At 38.7% G+C, this 17,288-nt stretch overlaps 1 protein-coding gene across 6 annotated transcripts; it reads right to left on the minus strand.

Moving 5' to 3' along the window:
* Positions 1-1,404: 1,404 nt before the first annotated feature.
* On the minus strand, positions 1,405-16,466 carry gpcpd1 (glycerophosphocholine phosphodiesterase 1). 6 transcript variants are annotated; one of them, XM_084737155.1, is made up of 22 exons: positions 14,972-15,248; positions 14,567-14,656; positions 13,596-13,686; positions 13,422-13,506; positions 13,185-13,210; positions 12,013-12,051; positions 11,810-11,883; positions 10,817-10,858; positions 10,376-10,499; positions 9,194-9,434; positions 8,870-9,032; positions 8,640-8,769; positions 8,453-8,507; positions 8,272-8,364; positions 8,001-8,078; positions 7,199-7,238; positions 6,498-6,556; positions 6,274-6,339; positions 5,959-6,095; positions 5,599-5,734; positions 4,834-4,994; positions 1,405-1,643 (listed from the first exon to the last, which is right to left on the minus strand). In XM_084737155.1, exons 2-22 carry the CDS (start codon positions 14,613-14,615, stop codon positions 1,445-1,447), a joined length of 2,088 nt encoding a protein of 695 aa, XP_084593281.1. In that variant the 5' UTR covers positions 14,616-14,656; positions 14,972-15,248; the 3' UTR covers positions 1,405-1,444. The 6 variants fall into 6 exon arrangements, with proteins under 6 accessions (XP_084593281.1, XP_084593277.1, XP_084593276.1 ...); XM_084737152.1 differs by lacking the exons at positions 12,013-12,051; positions 13,185-13,210 and adding an exon at positions 3,979-4,028 and having other exon boundaries at positions 1,464-1,643; positions 11,810-11,885; positions 14,972-15,250; XM_084737151.1 differs by lacking the exons at positions 12,013-12,051; positions 13,185-13,210; positions 14,972-15,248 and adding an exon at positions 16,398-16,466 and having other exon boundaries at positions 11,810-11,885.
* Between the last annotated feature and the right edge of the window lie 822 nt (positions 16,467-17,288).

The following is a 17,288-nucleotide window of genomic DNA, read 5'->3' on the forward strand; positions in this document are numbered from 1 at the left end:
CAATCATTCTGTATTACTTGATAATCAAGGCGAGCCTGCAGCAAAACAAAATGTAAAGAACCCAACAAAAAACTGATGCCAAACAGAAAAAGTCATAGCCATAATAAACAAATATAGGGTTGGATTTTATTTACAGAACCATTTACACTCTTGTCCTTACATACACATGCATCCATACTTCACTTTCCCTGGTTATTCTTCAAGATATTTACGACCATGCATGACTCAATCATAAGAGATGATGCTATACAGACAGTATACATTAAATGGATTTGTTTTGCTGTGTTCAAAATGCAGCATTATCATTACAATACACTAAAGCAGCACTTAAATATTCAAATGATTAATTCAAGTGTAATAGGTGCCAAAAAGAATCTGCCATGCAATAAAAAGAATGTGTATTGTGCAGTTTAAGAGGATTTGTAGAAGTATTTGTTCATTCTGTACAGACATCTCAACTCAACTCTACTCTAATAGATGATGAGTGAGGTATTGGTGATTCTGAAACAAAAGGCAAGAAACAGACAGATCATTTTCCCCTGCAAGGCTGTGATACGTTTGTGCGCTGCTGCAAATAAAACATTCTTCTGCTTTTCCATACATCAAGTAGATATATACAATACATCCAGTCTGCAGCATGTAATTTACAATAAAAGTTCTCAGTCCTTAAAAGTCAGTAAGCAGGAGTTTGAAGGTGTGGAAAGAGGAAACAAGTGTTTTTCAAGGTCTGTATCATCCCAGTGCAGATTATCTTGTACTACGTCTAGTATGCAAACCTAACCTAACACGAGATGTGCCAGACACTCAAATTATGCCTGTGCTTGTCATACCTGAATATGCAATAAGTAGCTCTTACTCATTGCTGTTGGAGACAATGAAAATAACACTTGGCAATGGCTACATTTACAGAAACAACAAAATATAAGAAACAAAAACAGCATAATCCTGTATCATCATAAACTTAATGAGATACAATTTGCAGTTCTGTCACTTTTACACCCGTAAAATAACAGAAGCATCAAAGTTTAGCACTTAGACTATGACATAATGGCTGAATAAATATCCACTGTGAAGCATAATTCCCCAATAAGACATTGTTTCACTATTATGCCACCTCTGTGCAGCCTATTCTGATTCCTAAACAGGAAAAAATATATGTGTATGGCTGGCTTTATATTTTGGCAAAATATCAATCTATTTAAACATAAAGCATAAATAACAAAATATTGGTGAAGCTACAAGATAACAGACAAAATCTGTAACTGAATAGAGTGGAGTGTAGATGGTTTAAGATGTGCATGATGCCATTTTCAGTTTCATAATATATACACAAATCTGAGCTGTCATGTTTAAGCATATTTTTGCTGACCCATCCAAGCCCACCGTGGTCTGTTGAGTGTGCATGTGCAGTGAGGTCCACTGAAAGGCAGAAGTGGAGGGATATTTATGAGGAGCTGAGGCCAGAGTCGGACTCAGCGCTGCCAGCACGGGCCTTGGAAGCGATGCAGGGAGCCATGGAGCAGGGAATGGAGTAGCAGGAGCAGGTGGAGCTCTTCATGGTCTCCTCTGTAATAACCTCCTGCAGGGAGTGTTGCTCCTCTACCTGGAAGATGTTTGGCTGCTCTGCTTGGTCTTCACAGATGCTAGAGGAAAAGGAGGAGACACGCTTCAGTTAAGACCAGTGGCTGCAGTTGGCGTATACTGGTGCCAGTTTGTTTACATGCCATCCATCATTCAAAAACCAAGTGAGAGCAGAGTTGTTCTGATCCAAAAACGTTTAGCTAAATAAAAAACTAAAAACCTGGTTGAAATACACCGCAGTCACTTTCATAGTAGTGAGTATATTTTTCCACCATCTACTGTATATACACTGCACAACATCATCTTATCCACAGTTACGCATCACATCAGACAAAACTCTTATACTTGAAAAACAAAATCTTCAGAAAGCCATTCTGTTACATATAATTACAATCTGATTGTAATCAATGGTTTAGGTAAAATAATCCCATTTTAACAATAAAAAATGTTAGGATGTGATGGTATGATAATACTATTACAAGAATCCACTGAAAATTGGTAAATGATAATATTGAATTATTGCTCAACACTAAGTAGTCAAGAAGAACAAAAGCTATCGTTACTACTACTAAAAAAAAAACAAAGATTTATGAAGTTATTTAATTTTGAAAACTGTTATCTGATATCCTGTAAATAAAAAAAATGGTAGATTATCCATAGGGTAAGATGCAAAAACATAGAGACTCCTCCAGCTCTGCTCTAAACTACTGAGCAAAGAGGTAATACAGTAGCTCCATACTTATTTTTTCATGCACATGACAATGGAAACAGCAATATCTGCTGCATTCATTTTAGCAGGGGGATGATTGTACTGGTTACTGTTCGGACAGTGTAAATGTACTCTGTCTAATAGTTTTTAATGAGTTAAAAGGATTTTCAGTGAAAAGGCATGGCAACTTTTTTTTTTTAACTGCCTGACGTGTCAAGGCTTGTTAAGTAACGCCCAAGTGCTTGACTTAATTGAACTTGATTATCAATGGATTAGCAAATTTACTTTGGGCAGGGTGCTGGCTTATCAGTTTTTATTTGGATAGATCATTTTTATAACCTGTATCTAGGTAGATTAAGCTCAGGTCAAGTAACACAGATGGCCAACATTCTCATCAGTCGTGTACGGAAAACAATCAGTCCATCCTCATGGGGACGATCTTAGACATTGTTCTAGGAAGCTAAAACATTGTTTTCATGGAGGGAAAGTACCATTTATCACAGCTATGCAGGTATATGTGTAAGGCAAATGTCATTCACGTACTACATGACACTGAAAAAGTGTTACAGAACAGCTGGTCTGCCATTGAACTGCTTTTCTCAGCCTGCGTATTCTCCATCGATCAGATAATTTAGGCAGTTACATCAGGTGGTTCAGGTTTGGATTGATGCCAGCCAGTATTAGGGCTGGCCAATATTAAACACAGAAGTTGAACTTATGCTCAGACTGAGAGAGTGGCACCTGTCAGACCTGTGAGCCTAGTAATCCATGATCCAAAATATTTTTGTCAAGCAAAATATTCTGATTGTGTTCAACTAACTTCATGAGACAGGCCACTGAAGGCTCTGCTAAATTACGTCAGAGCCATTCAACGCATTTTCAAGCTCACAAAGAGCGTCCAGTGCAATCACCCCTTTTGTAAAGAAACCAAACTGCGGCAGGTGCAAGTGCAAATAATAGAAAGTAAAACGGGTGAAAAATAGGGTGTGATATCTGACAAAGTTGCTGCGAGGTGAAAAGCTCTATGTATTAGGACCAAAGTGCAGGTCTCCCTTTGATCAGTGTTATTGAGTCCATCTATCCTTTCACTTTCATTACATTTTGCTACAGAGTAAGTATGCATGGGTGTTAGGGTGGTTTGGTGCTTTGAAATGGCATGCATTCACTTTAAGCAACTTAGATTAAAACTAGCACTTAAAAGGGCAAATGCAAATACATATTTTCGGGGGGGTTCAACTTCAAACAGTGGCAAATATGTCAAGTAACACTGCCTCATGCACTAAACAAGCCACAAGTTGAATGTCATGGAGTGTCATACCAAACATAAGATAAGGAGGCCTTTCATAGCACACCAAAAACAATACACAGGCATTAAAATGGGAAGTGATTCAGCTGTCAGTTAGGGAAACCATCAAAAATGATAAACAAAGCAGCTGACCAATCAATGTTTTCAGAAAATCCCAAAATACAAAACACTCATTGCCACAGAGACATCCAGTACTGTGCTATTAAGGTGTGAAGCAAATGAGAAGTCAACCGTCTTGCATCATTGTCAAGGAACATTATTTTGTTCCCGCTGCGCACTAATGAGTAAGACAGGGGCTTTTCAGGCAATAATTGGAACCAAAAAACAGCCAAGTAGAGTGAGTAAATTAACAAAACACGGCCAGGAACCAGAGAAACATTACAGGAATCTGAAGAACTTGAGTCAAAATATGGCACCAAGCATTCACAAATTCTGAAAGAAAGAGGGACAGTTATAACAACAACCTTGAGATAGTTTGATTTGAAATGTTACATGAAGTTACGCGTGGAGTCTGCAGAGACTACCATGTAGAAATATAGGGCTCAAAGCCTATGGTCTGCTTTCTGCAGGGGGCTGTAAAAGTCTGGGCCAAAGTGCAACGTAAATGTGGAGCAAATGTCATGGTATAGTGAGACACAGAAGTGAAACGGCTGAACAAACAGGCCCTGCTGACCACACAGCTTTGTTAAGACCAGAGGAAACTCTCTTTCATCCTGCTAACAACCCAAGCTTTATGTAACAGCACTGGCACAGCTTGTGAACCAGTTTTCACATTCATGCATACAACATGAATAATCAAACAATTTTCATCAACAGCTATGGCAGGTGCCAAGTGATCTGCATGTCTGCCAATGCTTGATTACGTAATCTTGTACCCTGAAAAACAGCCTTGTAATCATTTAGTGGCACGAGGAGCTAATGAGTAATCAAATGTTTCAAAGTAAAAGCCCAGCTTAACAACTCATGTATGCTTTCAGACTGAACCAACATCACAGGGTGTACTGTGAAGGTTGCAGTGAAGCGTGTTGCATAACAGGCAGAGATTGTACACAATTGAGAGATGTTTATCAGAACAGAATTACTGTGATAAGAAAGTGTACCTGAAAGTTTGAATAGAAGAAACTGTTTTGCAAACAATATTTGACTGGAGAGGTTTGTACCTCATGCACACAAAATTTTGAATATCAACAGAAATTGTTGTCTGTGGTCACAAGGACCTGCAAGGACATACACCTACCTATCATAGATGAGCCCATCGATCCCCTGCTCTCTCAGCTTCCTTCTGTTCTCATGGTCATTGTTGTCGTCTCCCCAGCTAAACACCACCAGGCCTTTAGACTGGGCGTCCCCAATGTAGGAAAGGTTCTTCAGCAGCTCTTCAGTGTGGCCACTGATCCCCTACAGGAGGAAGTCCAGTGAGAATGAATGGTCGTGTTTAATTTTGTTCATCTCAAAATAAATTTAACTTTTAACCTATGTACTCTTACGTTGTTGTAAACACTGGTAAGGTCAGTATGCCCTCATAACACGTAGCAAGTAAGCTAACTCAGCTCCATATGTGCGCTGAACAAAACCAGTAACATGGTCAGAAGATTATACTGTGTAAGCTGTCTGGAGTCCATTTTTGCATCTGCTAAAACCACTTAAACACATGTCTTAGTCAGCTGACACAGCTCTATGCAAGCCAACGTGTTTGTCTGTTCTTATGACTGACAAGTGATTAATAACCTACTTCCTTTAAGGCCTTTCAAATTCAGCTTTTTTTTTTTTTTTTTAAATAAGACTTTTATTACAATTAAAAAGTGTGTTTCACATGCTAAACCCTTGTTGCTGCATTACACATGTTACCCTGGGTTCTCTATTATATATAGAGTAGTGCTTAAATTAAACATTGAATTTTGCTACATGAGGTATTTTTTAAAGCAGTTTATGTTAAACTACCTTTTCATTAAATATGTTTATATTTATACAAAATCTGAAAAATTCTGCCACAAATACTCACCAGAATATTCTCACTCTGGGCAAAACTTATGGCGATCTGAGTGGTCTGGCAGCGGATGTCCATCAGCTCAGGATACCTGTCTGAAATTCCCTGAGTCAGGAAGAGGATGGGGTACTTGTTCTGCTTCTGACGCACCCTGAGGGAAACGCATGAACAAAATGAAAAGATCTTTACAAACAACACACACTGCGTATTTGCAGTTGATGTGTGCTATCGGCTTATAAATCTGAATAATTGTGCCAATACATGAAATCTGTCAGAAGCCAACAGCTTCACTGCCATGTAAAGTCACTGTAATTCAGTTTCTACAGCCTAATCAAATCAGGGCATTCTTAATCCTCAGTTGCTAACTATGCTTACATTGTGCAGATATCTGGGTCGAAGCAGGAAAAGACAATGCGTCTTTTTCCACTTCTCTGTAGGACACAGGACAGGACAATGTCGAGGAAGGTATTCATATTGAAGTAGGATGAGAGGTTGCCGTCCCATGACCCATCCTGCCAACAAAAAGCACCGATCTCATGAGTTCATTATGAAAGTACAGTTCTATTTAACACTGACTTCTACAATAAAAATATTATTTGCAATACATAATTAATCAAAATAAAAATAGTGCATTCCTCATTCTACTGGAGACTCGCTAAGCCCTACTTACTATTCACTACACATACCCACCTTCATCTGGCAGATCCATTTAAGCTCAATGTTGAAGCCCACATGCTCAGGAATAGCTTGGAATATCTGTAGGAGAGGCATGAAGGATGCTATTCATTTTACTGTGACTTTGACATGACAAAAGACAGTATGGGCAAAGAAGTGGTTAATAACTGATTACTAACCAGTTATGTCACTGATTAGCGAAGCTGTTTAATAATAATTATCATCATGAAGTCATTTACCTGTGAAAGTGAAGGGAATGGCTGATGCTCATCGATTTCATCTTCATCATCCAGCAGATCTGAACACGAAAACAAAACATCTGGTTATTACACCTTTTATTACCTGCTGACTTAGCTATACATTCAGTTCACATCACTTTGCTGTGTTGCATATGAAGCAATCTGTGATCAAAACTCTATTTATGTCAGTCTTTTGATCCACAGTTAGTAGTATACTGTATGCAACAAAACAGTGATGAAAGGCTTTTCAACAGATGGTGGTGATAATTAGTATAATTACCATAATAAGTAGTATCGACAGAAAAAACAGCAGAAGAAATTTATGGATATAAAAGAGTTTCTAATTAATGCTGTGATGTCGTTCAGAGCCCTTCATGCTTGGCAGGCTTGTGTCTGGAAGTACAGATAAGACAGGCCGAGGAAAAGCTCCAGACTCCCTTCATGATACTGACGGAGAATCAACATTGACTGAGAGTTGCTTAAATTGTTTGCCTCCTCCAGGGTTTTGGAATACCCAAGGACTTTTGTTTTGACTGTGTCCATGCCTTCACGCTGTTCCAAGATTTTATGTGTGTGACTTATTTGCATTGGAAATAATCTTGTGCTGTATATTGATGAAGAACAAATAGGGCCTTGCATTCATTAAAATGAAGACTGGCCAGAAATTCAAGTTTTCCACATGACAAACGACAGGTGCATACCTTTGTCATCATGTCCTTTCATTGCAGTGACATGGGCCAGCTGTGTGACAAAGCAAAGAATACATTATCAGTATCATTATCCAGTTCTTGTTTTCAGCATATGGATGGGGCATTCTGGGGTGGCATAGTTTAAGTTGTTTTTGTCCATTCCAGGTTTAAATTAGTAGTAGTGCTACAAGGGTATAGTATGCTACCAGTAAAGATTTGGTATATTTCTGTTCATTGGTAACTTTTGTGAACTACTCTAAAGCTAATTTCAATGCATTGAAACCTGCAGCAAGTACATTTCTTTATTCCAGGTATGTGGCCGTTTGTCACAGCAAAGAAACGATCTTTGTTTCAGAAAAAGCTTTCAAGATATCAAATTTTCATTTTGTTAAAATACATTTTATAAAATTGGTATTGAATAGTATTGTTCAAGAACCAGTATCGAAGTCAAAGTATTGCTACTGGTACCATAAGCAAACATTTTTGAACGATACCTAGCCCTCGAAATGAGGCTTGATATTACAATGCTTTTCCCATTTCCTCCTCAACTACTGTAGGGGGTACTAATCCCAGAAATGCTCCACAGTTTCATGCAAGACACAGTTACGTAACTGCAATGAAGCTGTCCCCATGTCAGACTGCAACTGTGCAAATTATTTCTAGACAAAAATATTTGTTCATTTTATTAATTTGGAAAACCAGATGAAACAAAAAGCACAGAAAAAGCACAGGTATGACTACTCTAAATGATAACAAAGGTTTTTCTCAACTTGGGTCTTATTTGCATAATTTTGACCATAATCCAGGTTTTTACCTTCAGAAGCTGCAGCTGATCAAATGTCAAGTCTTTGACTGGCACCTCAATAAGCTCCAGAGAAGTCTTGTCATTTTTCTGAACAGAAAGAGTGATGTTAATTGTTTTAAATAGTGACACACATTAATGTATGCATGTCAATCACGTCAATGTGATTAGTCAATGAAAAAAATACCAACACAGAAGTCTTACATTTCAGGTTTTAATATGTTGTTTAATATGTAGTCATTTTTATAGGTTCATCACTGAATACAACAGGCCTTTACTTTACCTTCTTGGTGGATATGCAGCACGTTAGATCATGGTATACAATGGGAACAGCATCCTTGGAGAGGTGGACATCAAACTCTACAAAAGCTGCACCCTACATTACAGAATTAAGGCAGAAGAAAATGTTATCGGTAAATATAAATATAAATATTCGTCATGCTTCAGCCCTCTGTGTAACTTACATGTTTGGCAGCACTTTTAAATGAGGCGATTGTGTTCTCCCTGACTCTGTGGTGCCTGCAAAAGTTAAAGAAAAAGACTTGACAAAAGGCAGATGCAGAAAGATTCTCCTCTACTGACACATAGAGCTGTGCAATTAACTACGTATTTTTGGTCTGCATTCTGTGTAAGGCTGTTGTTATGACTCACTTGGCTGCGTGTGTGCTGCCAGCTCCTCTGTGTCCCACATCTAGAGCACTCCTTTTCTTCCAGTATTTGGTGAATGAGGCACTCATGTCACACTGCAGCCCTTGGATGGGCCGGATCACCAGGTAATCCACTAAAATAAGGACAACATTGTGTTAATTGATAAGCAAAGATTTCAAAAACAAGTCAGATCACTGTCAGCCAGTGTGTAAGTCTTTTGTACAAAAGCTTACCTCTGACTTTCCCGATGGTCTGTCTAGAATTTCGACCCATTATGGGAAGTGTGACTACTCCGTTGTCCTTACCACTCTCCCCAAAAGAGGAGGAGAGGAGGCAAGCGGTGCCCACATGTCCTGGATGAACATCCCCCTGGACTACATGCTCACTCAAGTCCTCCTGCAAACACATATATGAAATTAGTACAACTCTAATCAAATGTAAACAGATCTTTCTAATCATGATGCCTGGTTTGTTCTTCCTTTTTGCCTTGTATTTGTTAGTCAAGAATACTAATTTCATTGCTTATCAAGAAATGGGTTTATCAGAGGCAGTATTACCTCAAAGAACTCAAAAGTGAGCTCCAGGTTGTCAGGGTCCATGGTGTGGATGCTGTACTCAGTCCACTGGGAGGGCTCCAGTGCATACCCACATTCAGGCTGCGAGTGGCGCGACTTATAGCCATTGGCACTGATCATACTGATCTCCAGAGTGGTGGTCATCTTGTGCCAAGATGAAGGACTGAGATCATCTTCGTCCTCATCTTCTTCCTCCTCAATCCCCTCTAATGTCAGCTTGATTCTGTAGAGGCAGGCAAAATACAATATGCATAATTATATACAAAGAAGCGTTCAAGCAAATGCTGTGTTTCTCAAGGATCTATCCTGGGTCCTTTACTGTTCTGTATCTACATGTTGCACTAGTTCAAGTTAATCACAAATCTTTTTGTCCATTCCCTCACAGCCATAAAGGCCTAGATGTCCAGTAACTTTCCCATGCTAAACAATAACAAGACATACTGATGCTTGGACTCAAAGTGCACAGAGATTTTGAAGATCAGACATTAGATTCCCAGGGTCTGCGGTGTACCAGTAAAGCCAGAAATCTGGGAGTAATTTTTCATTCTGATCCAGATCACGAAATCAGCTATCAGTCAAATCAGGAATATGGCCAAAAGTGGGTCATTCCTTTCATTAAAAGACACACAAAGTCCATGATAACTCCTTGCTTTTGCCTCCACTCGTCTAGATTACTTTAATTCATTATTCACTGGACTGCCCGAGAAATCAGTCAGCCTCCAAGAACTCAAGATTATGAACACAAGAACACCAAATTATAAAAACATTACATTCTCTCCTCATTACACTGATTACCTGTGGTGTTCAGAATTGATTTTAAAATTTTAAATCTCTGAGAAGCCTTACCCCTTCTTACTTATTTGACTGTCTCACCTCCTACACCACTGCCTGTACTCTTAGATCTGCTAACCACCTTTTACTGTCAGAATCTATTTGAATCAAGTTTATCATTATTATATTGGAAGCCTCATATAATGCACCAAAATGTATAATAAAAGGTCATTTTAGGTTCTCATTATAATTCTGGATGCTGGATTTCTGTTACACTTAGCTAACAGGTTGGGTATTAGTAGCACAGTAATGATCCACTGAGCCGTCTCATGTCACTTTCAGGTGGAACTTTCTCTGGGCGGGTGTTAAATTCGACCTTGGAGTCGAACATACCTGAAGCGAGACTTCTTGAATTTCTTCTTAGTGATGGACACCGGAGACACCTTAGAATAGTGCAGACGCAGGCGAATCTCTGTCTGGCACGTCAGCCACCCAGAGTCAACACAATTCACCCCATCTGTAAAAAGTGAGGACACAGACAGGAAGCGACTGATGATGACAACGTATATCCACTTTGTCTCCCATGACTGCTGACCACAGAACTGGTGTCAGCAACAATAGGAGGGAGGAGACGACTATTTGTTCTATTATAGTGAACAACCTAAAAACCATGTCTGTACAAAATAGAGGAAGTGACTACATTGTCGTCTATAGGGGACCCAATTTCCCAGCAAGCTGCAGTAAGCAAATTAGTTTTACAGCACTTTGATCTCGTGGAATTATTACATACTGTAGATACACAGAGAGTAGGTAGAGAGTTATTATCCAACTTACTGTGAATTCCAAATTGTCCATCATCAATATTCTGGTGTGATGCTGCAACAGAGGAAAAACACATTAGTAAAAGGATAGCAGAATCTCAACAGTACAAAAGTAGAGGTCAGATCAAACCAGAGCATTATCTGTGTACAGAGAAAGAGAAAAATCTCAGTTTGAACTCTTGAAACAAAATGCCAAATTCATCCCTTCATGGATTTGCTCTGAATTTGATTTGCCTCAACTTTCAAGAGTCAACTGAATAAAAAAACTAAACTTTGACGACAACATTAGCCTGTCATTGGGGTTAATTTAGCAGGATGTTTATGATGACAACAAAGAACTTAATCAAAACACAAACAAATATTTAAAATAAGCCTAATATTTGTAACAAATCCCTATTCTAGTGAGGAAAGCGTTTTAGTAGGATTTGCTCGATGAAAGAAAGGGGGGAAAAAAACAGGATGGGGTGACAAGCTGGGGTCAAAGAGGACATCAAGCAGGGTGCAGACATGATTGCTACTATTCTTCCTATCAAGCTCATTTTGAAAGAGCTTTGTCTGTGCTGGGCCGACACAATGACTATTTAACTAGAGAATTCTACAATATTATGACATCTACTGCACTGCAGTGTTTCCTCTACAGCTATAGATTATTCCAGCAAGAGTTGCCCCTGGTCTTTGCCAAAGCATACACACACTGCCAAGTAAGCAGAAAGCTCCAGAAGCTACCAGTAAAATAAAGAGTTTGAGAAGGAAACACAGCAGTCAGGTGGCAGTATGTTCATTTCGTTGCCCAAAAAAGAAACCAAAAGGTCAGTTCCCTGAAATATGAACCCTCTTTTTCAGTGGGATTAGCAAAAACTTGACTCTATATTCATGTTTTGACAGGTAACTGCTGCGTCTAGTGCGAGGGCAGGGACTGGGAATGGGAGGTCTGTAGGGGGGTTTGAGTATAATACACTTTACCAAACCCAACCACACCGTGCACCGTTTTTTTGTTGTTTTATACCTGTGGGGCTCATCGTGCGGGGCTGATGATGGGTCTCCCACAAATTGACTATCACTTGACAGGGACCACCTGCACTCTGCAATTCCAATGTTTGGTACAACGTTAGGGTTTTCAAATCAGATACAGTTTACTACTTTTCAGTCTGGCTGCCAAGCTGTTGTTGGACCAGAGTGTGAGAAAGGAATTAGAGCTGGTATATTCACCATCTCCACCTAGGGCAGTCAGCCACCATGGGTTGCAATCTGAAAAGTGGATTTGTTAGTGAAGGATAAAAAAAAAAAAAAAACTTGGAAACATTTCTGCAGTTACACATTAAGCTGCTCTCTTTATCTGTAATAATGCCATCATTCACTATACCAACAGTATATTAACAGCACCACATTTTGACCTTTGGAATTTAGTTATGTCATTACAGAATTACACTGTTCATGTCAACAATTATGGTCCATGAATTAAACTGTATATATTGCAGCCACTGCTGTAGGAATAACTTCAGTTTCTTAAATTTCAAGCTTGACTCAGACTGCATGAATAAATCATCACACTGATAAATTTCTTTAACCTTGCATCAACTGTTGAAAACCAATTAAACGGTTTAAATCCACAGCAGCCTGGAGCAATTTTCTAAATGAAGCATGAGGCGTATCACAACAACACAGTACAAACATGAGGAAGTCAGACCGCCGTTGACTTCTGTGATTCAGGGACAGCAGTCTAATGTGAGCCCCACCCTTGACTTAAAAAAAGAAACAATAACACACCACGGAGAAAGTTAAGCGCCAGAGGCCATATTTTTTGTGAGAATGTCTGACTCATTTACAGTCTCAGTTCCAGGAAAATTGGATCCCTTGTAAGTTTGTGTATGTGTATATACAAACGGGCTAAGGAGAAGCTCACGTGTATAGATTAGAGCCAGATGGCTGTTTGCCCAGGGTTGGCTAGTTCACAACACTGATTACGGCTGTTTCTACAGCTATAAACACAGATATAAGGAAACTGATATGCAAATCTTGTGTCCATCATATTATGATTATTTTGGCAGATTGTGATGCATATTGCAATTGCACTATTTTTCATTTCACTAACAAAAACTATTACAATCATGATGATGTGATATTTTTGGGGGTCTGTGGCAGACAACCATGTTTATTTACATCTGGAGAACAAGATTTATAGGCCAGGACACCTCTGCAGTACTACAGTGCTTCATTATAATAATGTCTTGTCACATATTTCACCTTCATCAAGGAATCGCTCCTTCTGTGATTTGTATTTTGCACTGGACTTACTGCAATATTAATAAGATTCTGACCAGTCGTAAGTGTAAATCTAACAAACCCTTTCAAAGTCAGTAAAACAAACAAACTAGCAGAACCTGTTTCTCTGCTTCCTGCTGATGAGCTGAAAAGAAAAGGTACCGATTGACAAACTGAAATAATTACATCACAAAACATGCAACAAGACCTTAACACTGGCTTTGAATTTACAATATTTATCTTTTTAACAAGTCACAGCCTATACAGCTTTCAAAAGATTATCTTTGGCAACTATGAGCAAATTGATCTGTACTTTTTAAGGTTACAAAACTGTATAGACAGAAGAGTCTGCTCACCTTTGACTCCAGGAAGAAGCCTTTGAAATAGCGATACTTGGAGACAACTCCTTTAGGCACAGTGACTGTTGTAGTCCAAAAATTTCTGTGACGGAGTCAACATAATACACATTAATATTTTAGAGGACAAGATAGTAACAAAAGCAAAAATTTCACATATGAAATTTTACCTACCCATCCACACCATCAGGATGTAAGGTCACAGCTTTTTGATGGTTCCAGCTGCCCAGAGATTCACAGCTCCCAACAACTGCAATCACCTCCCCTAGAAATGTTCAGATTGGGTCATTATCTGATGTTACTTCAACAAAAACTTAAAGCGACTACAAAGAGTTTTAACTGGTTGTGAAAGTCTCAATTTAATACTGATGCCTCTATATGAGTTACATAAGCAAACAACACCATCCTGGAAAAGAATGGCTATTTTTATCCAGTTATTCTTAATGCCTGCCACCGGGTCAGATTTTCCTTAAAATCAGATGAAAGCAGCCCGTATTTGTGGTTTCATGGGCAAACTTACAGTGTGTTGTGCGTTACCCAGTTTAAAAGAAGCAGGAGGAGATTTTTATTTAAATAATTTTTAAATAAAAGGCGCCTACAAGTTCCTTGTCGTAGCTTTAAAATACAAATACAATTGGTATTTGTAACAACATTTACAGTTTTACCTACAATGTTTTACATAAACATGTTTGAGATGTCTTTGTAAACAATAAAATGTTATCAAGGGCGTCAGATCTTCTTAAATGTTAAATTCTGGGTCTAATAAATATGTGCAAACTTCCCATGAATTTAACAGTGTGGAAAATGTGAATACATACAAATTCACATCACAGCTCAAATATGGTTCAACACATTTGGGGGGAAGATAGTTTAATAGTTTGCTATTACTACACTTCACAATAAAAAAAACAAATAATTACATTGTCTTACAAATAATTTTACAGCATATCAACTTGTAAATGTAAGTAAACGATCATCAAGTTGTATCGTTACTTCCTCTGCCACTCTTTGTTTCATTTATTCAATCATACATGTGAGGTTTGTTGTGGTTTTTACGTTGAAAATTCCAGAAATAAATGATCTATAAAAGATCATGTTGTGACAAGTGTCGACCCCTTCATCTTTAGCTGTGTCTACAGTCATACCTGGGGATACGTCTCCTCTGACCGCCAAAGTCACCTGAGTTGACTCCATTGTTGTCGCGGGCAAAAACAAAGATTGTCGGCAAAAACAAGCTGAAAGACAAACGGGTTTTACATAAACAGTCTTGTTTCATTAACTCGTAAACAATTAGAAATGTAAAGCGGATAATAATCCCGTGCAAAATGTGGGCCATGATGTGACCACTGATTGTTTTGATTAGCTACTTAAACCGTTACCGAGATAACGTAAACTGAAAAAGAGCTAACTCGCCGCAATGGTTGCTGGTTATAACATGAAGAAGCTAACCTTGCTAGCCATCAGTAAATCGCACGTCTACTAGCAAGTTAACGTCCTGAGAATAGCAACACCGGTACAAGACAGATGGAGACCACGGTCATAACAGCTACCTTCTTCCTTTTGGCAGCTACGGCTCGACTCTTGGCAGCCACGAAAATGGAGAGTTCACAGAGGTCCGCCTATCCTGCACACGGGCATCTTCGGAGCGAAGACAAAGCCGGTTCACCCTTATTCATTGCTGCCCTGGTAACGTCAGTCAAACAGCTAATAGATATTAGGTTTGACCTTAACAAACGTTAAATAACCAGCCTCGACAGAGTAGCTGAGACAAAGACTAACCACCACTGTCACTTGCACGGTTCAGTAAACACACACCACATAAGCGTTAAGTATACAGAAATGAAAAAATAAACTTCCGCTTTATACTTTCAAAGTAAAAGATTTAATGACATGTTTTGATGCACGAGGGGAGAAAATAAAGGAAGAATTTTGGAGGTACACTGGCGGCATATCTTCAGTATCTTTGATATCCTCTGTGTATTTCTGTCAGCAGTGATATGTAAACAATTTAAATCAGTAAAAGGCGTTAAATAATACACAGAGGACGGATAAATAAATAAATAGATTAATAAATGGGTGACAATCGACAATTTTTATTTTTCAAATATTGTTTTTTTTCAATCTGAATAATGATTTGTGATATAGGTCAATATCAGTTACAAGTAAGGTAAAATAGTTTTTTCTGTCTGGAATTTGCAAAATAATATAAACATCGAGCTTTTTTCAAAATAAATTAAAATGTCATTAAGCAAGGCCATTTGGCCTGTTTAAGTCCTCAGCGTCTCTCGGATACATTGCTTCCAGAGTGATGTGGTCTCAACCGTTGTAGGTATTTAGGCACTTTTATTTTGAATGTTTGATTTCCATTCGTCGTGGAGTGTTATGGTTTCCGCTGACTACTTGACGAGGCTGGTTCATACCGCCCTGCTCCGGATCGGTGCCCTGTCATACATGCTGCATTAAGGGACGCTCGGAAATAGCTGCATTACAATCTAAATGCACATGTTCGACCTCAAAAGTGGTAAACAAACGGGGAAAGTCGCACCTTCTTTAAAATATCGTGCTCCCACAATGTTAGTGAAACATGTGACGGCAAAAGCGACGCAATTAAAAATATTTGACAACTTTATTAAGCACAAATATCAAACACAGCATTTTTGCAATCTACTACTGCAGTGCACTGTAATTCTATGTACATTTCTCAAGTAAAACAGATAAAAATAGCTTTGTTACTAGGCCCATTTTGCCCATTTAAAACCAAATCCGGTCGGAAATCATACGGCAATTAGAAAGTAATAACGAAACAAAAAGTTGATAATCGGAGTTTACGAGGTTTTCACAATGCCACATCAGCTCGCTCGTGTGTCTGTTTGCTCTGTACCGTGATCAAATAAAGTAGCGACGGAAAATGTTTCTACGTTAAAGAAATAACACCCAGAATAACAGCCAACAATGTAACAGTAAGTGTGAACATACCGTTAGAAGAAATCGATAAACGTGCACATTTTCGGTGAAAACACAAGTTGTTTTGAAGATGAGGCCGGGGTGGTCTTTTAAATAGGAGGGGGTGCTTTACGCAGCTACGTCATGAATACGCTAACCTTGACGGCTGACGAAAACATTTCATTCACATGTTGGAGATACCTTCTAAAATACACAAACATAGAACTCGGTCCAAGGACAGCATTTTCTCCGAAAGTGTCCAGTATTTGTTAACGTAACTCAGCTGTCACTTTTCACTATTTGGCTGCGGGCTGTGACTCAGACAGCTGGGATCAGGTGGCGTGTAGTCTCTGTAGCTCAAATGTCTCCAGGCTTAAAACCACTGGTGAGTTCATCTGTCACACTTTCACCCACAATACTCCCGACTGTATGATGAAACCTACAGTATTATCATTTATCACGAGAGACGATTACGAAATGAGAGCAGCTGATGGCAGTGTGCAGGAGTTTCACTCTGGCTCAGCCAGCTGGATTTCTGGGGCCGATACAAAATTAGGAAATGAAAAATCCAGTATTGATACATCAGTTGATATCCTTTATCCACAATATGGAAAATCAATATACACAATTTTTTTTTTGCAATGATTCCTCAAGTGTGCTTAACACTTGTAACAAAGATATGTAATGGAGGCAGGCTATTTTTCAGTTCAATCAGTACAATCTGAATAATGTTCTATTAAAGGCTGACATATACTTAGATGCCATACTTAGGTCGAACAATATAGCTGTGATAGGCTATATCAGGCCAATAATATCAATCTGCCAATATATTGGTTAGCTCTACTAAATTACCATGCTGAAGTAGACGTTTGAAGTCCTTGTACTTTACTTCTGTATTTTCATTTTCTGATACTTCTGCTGCAC

This window comes from Lutjanus erythropterus, chromosome 15, assembly GCF_056507025.1.
Source record: "Lutjanus erythropterus isolate fLutEry1 chromosome 15, fLutEry1.hap2, whole genome shotgun sequence".
In the NCBI taxonomy this organism is placed as follows: domain Eukaryota; kingdom Metazoa; phylum Chordata; class Actinopteri; order Lutjaniformes; family Lutjanidae; genus Lutjanus; species Lutjanus erythropterus.

Coding starts and splice junctions, on each gene's coding strand:
- gpcpd1 (XM_084737155.1), bottom strand. CDS start 14,615: ATGGAGTCAACTCAGGTGACTTTGGCGGTCAGAGGAGACGTATCCCCA. Junction 10,859..11,809: donor CCGCACGATGAGCCCCACAG/GTATAAAACAAC, acceptor CCTCTGTTGCAG/CATCACACCAGAATATTGAT. Junction 8,365..8,452: donor TTAAAAGTGCTGCCAAACAT/GTAAGTTACACA, acceptor TCTGTAATGTAG/GGTGCAGCTTTTGTAGAGTT.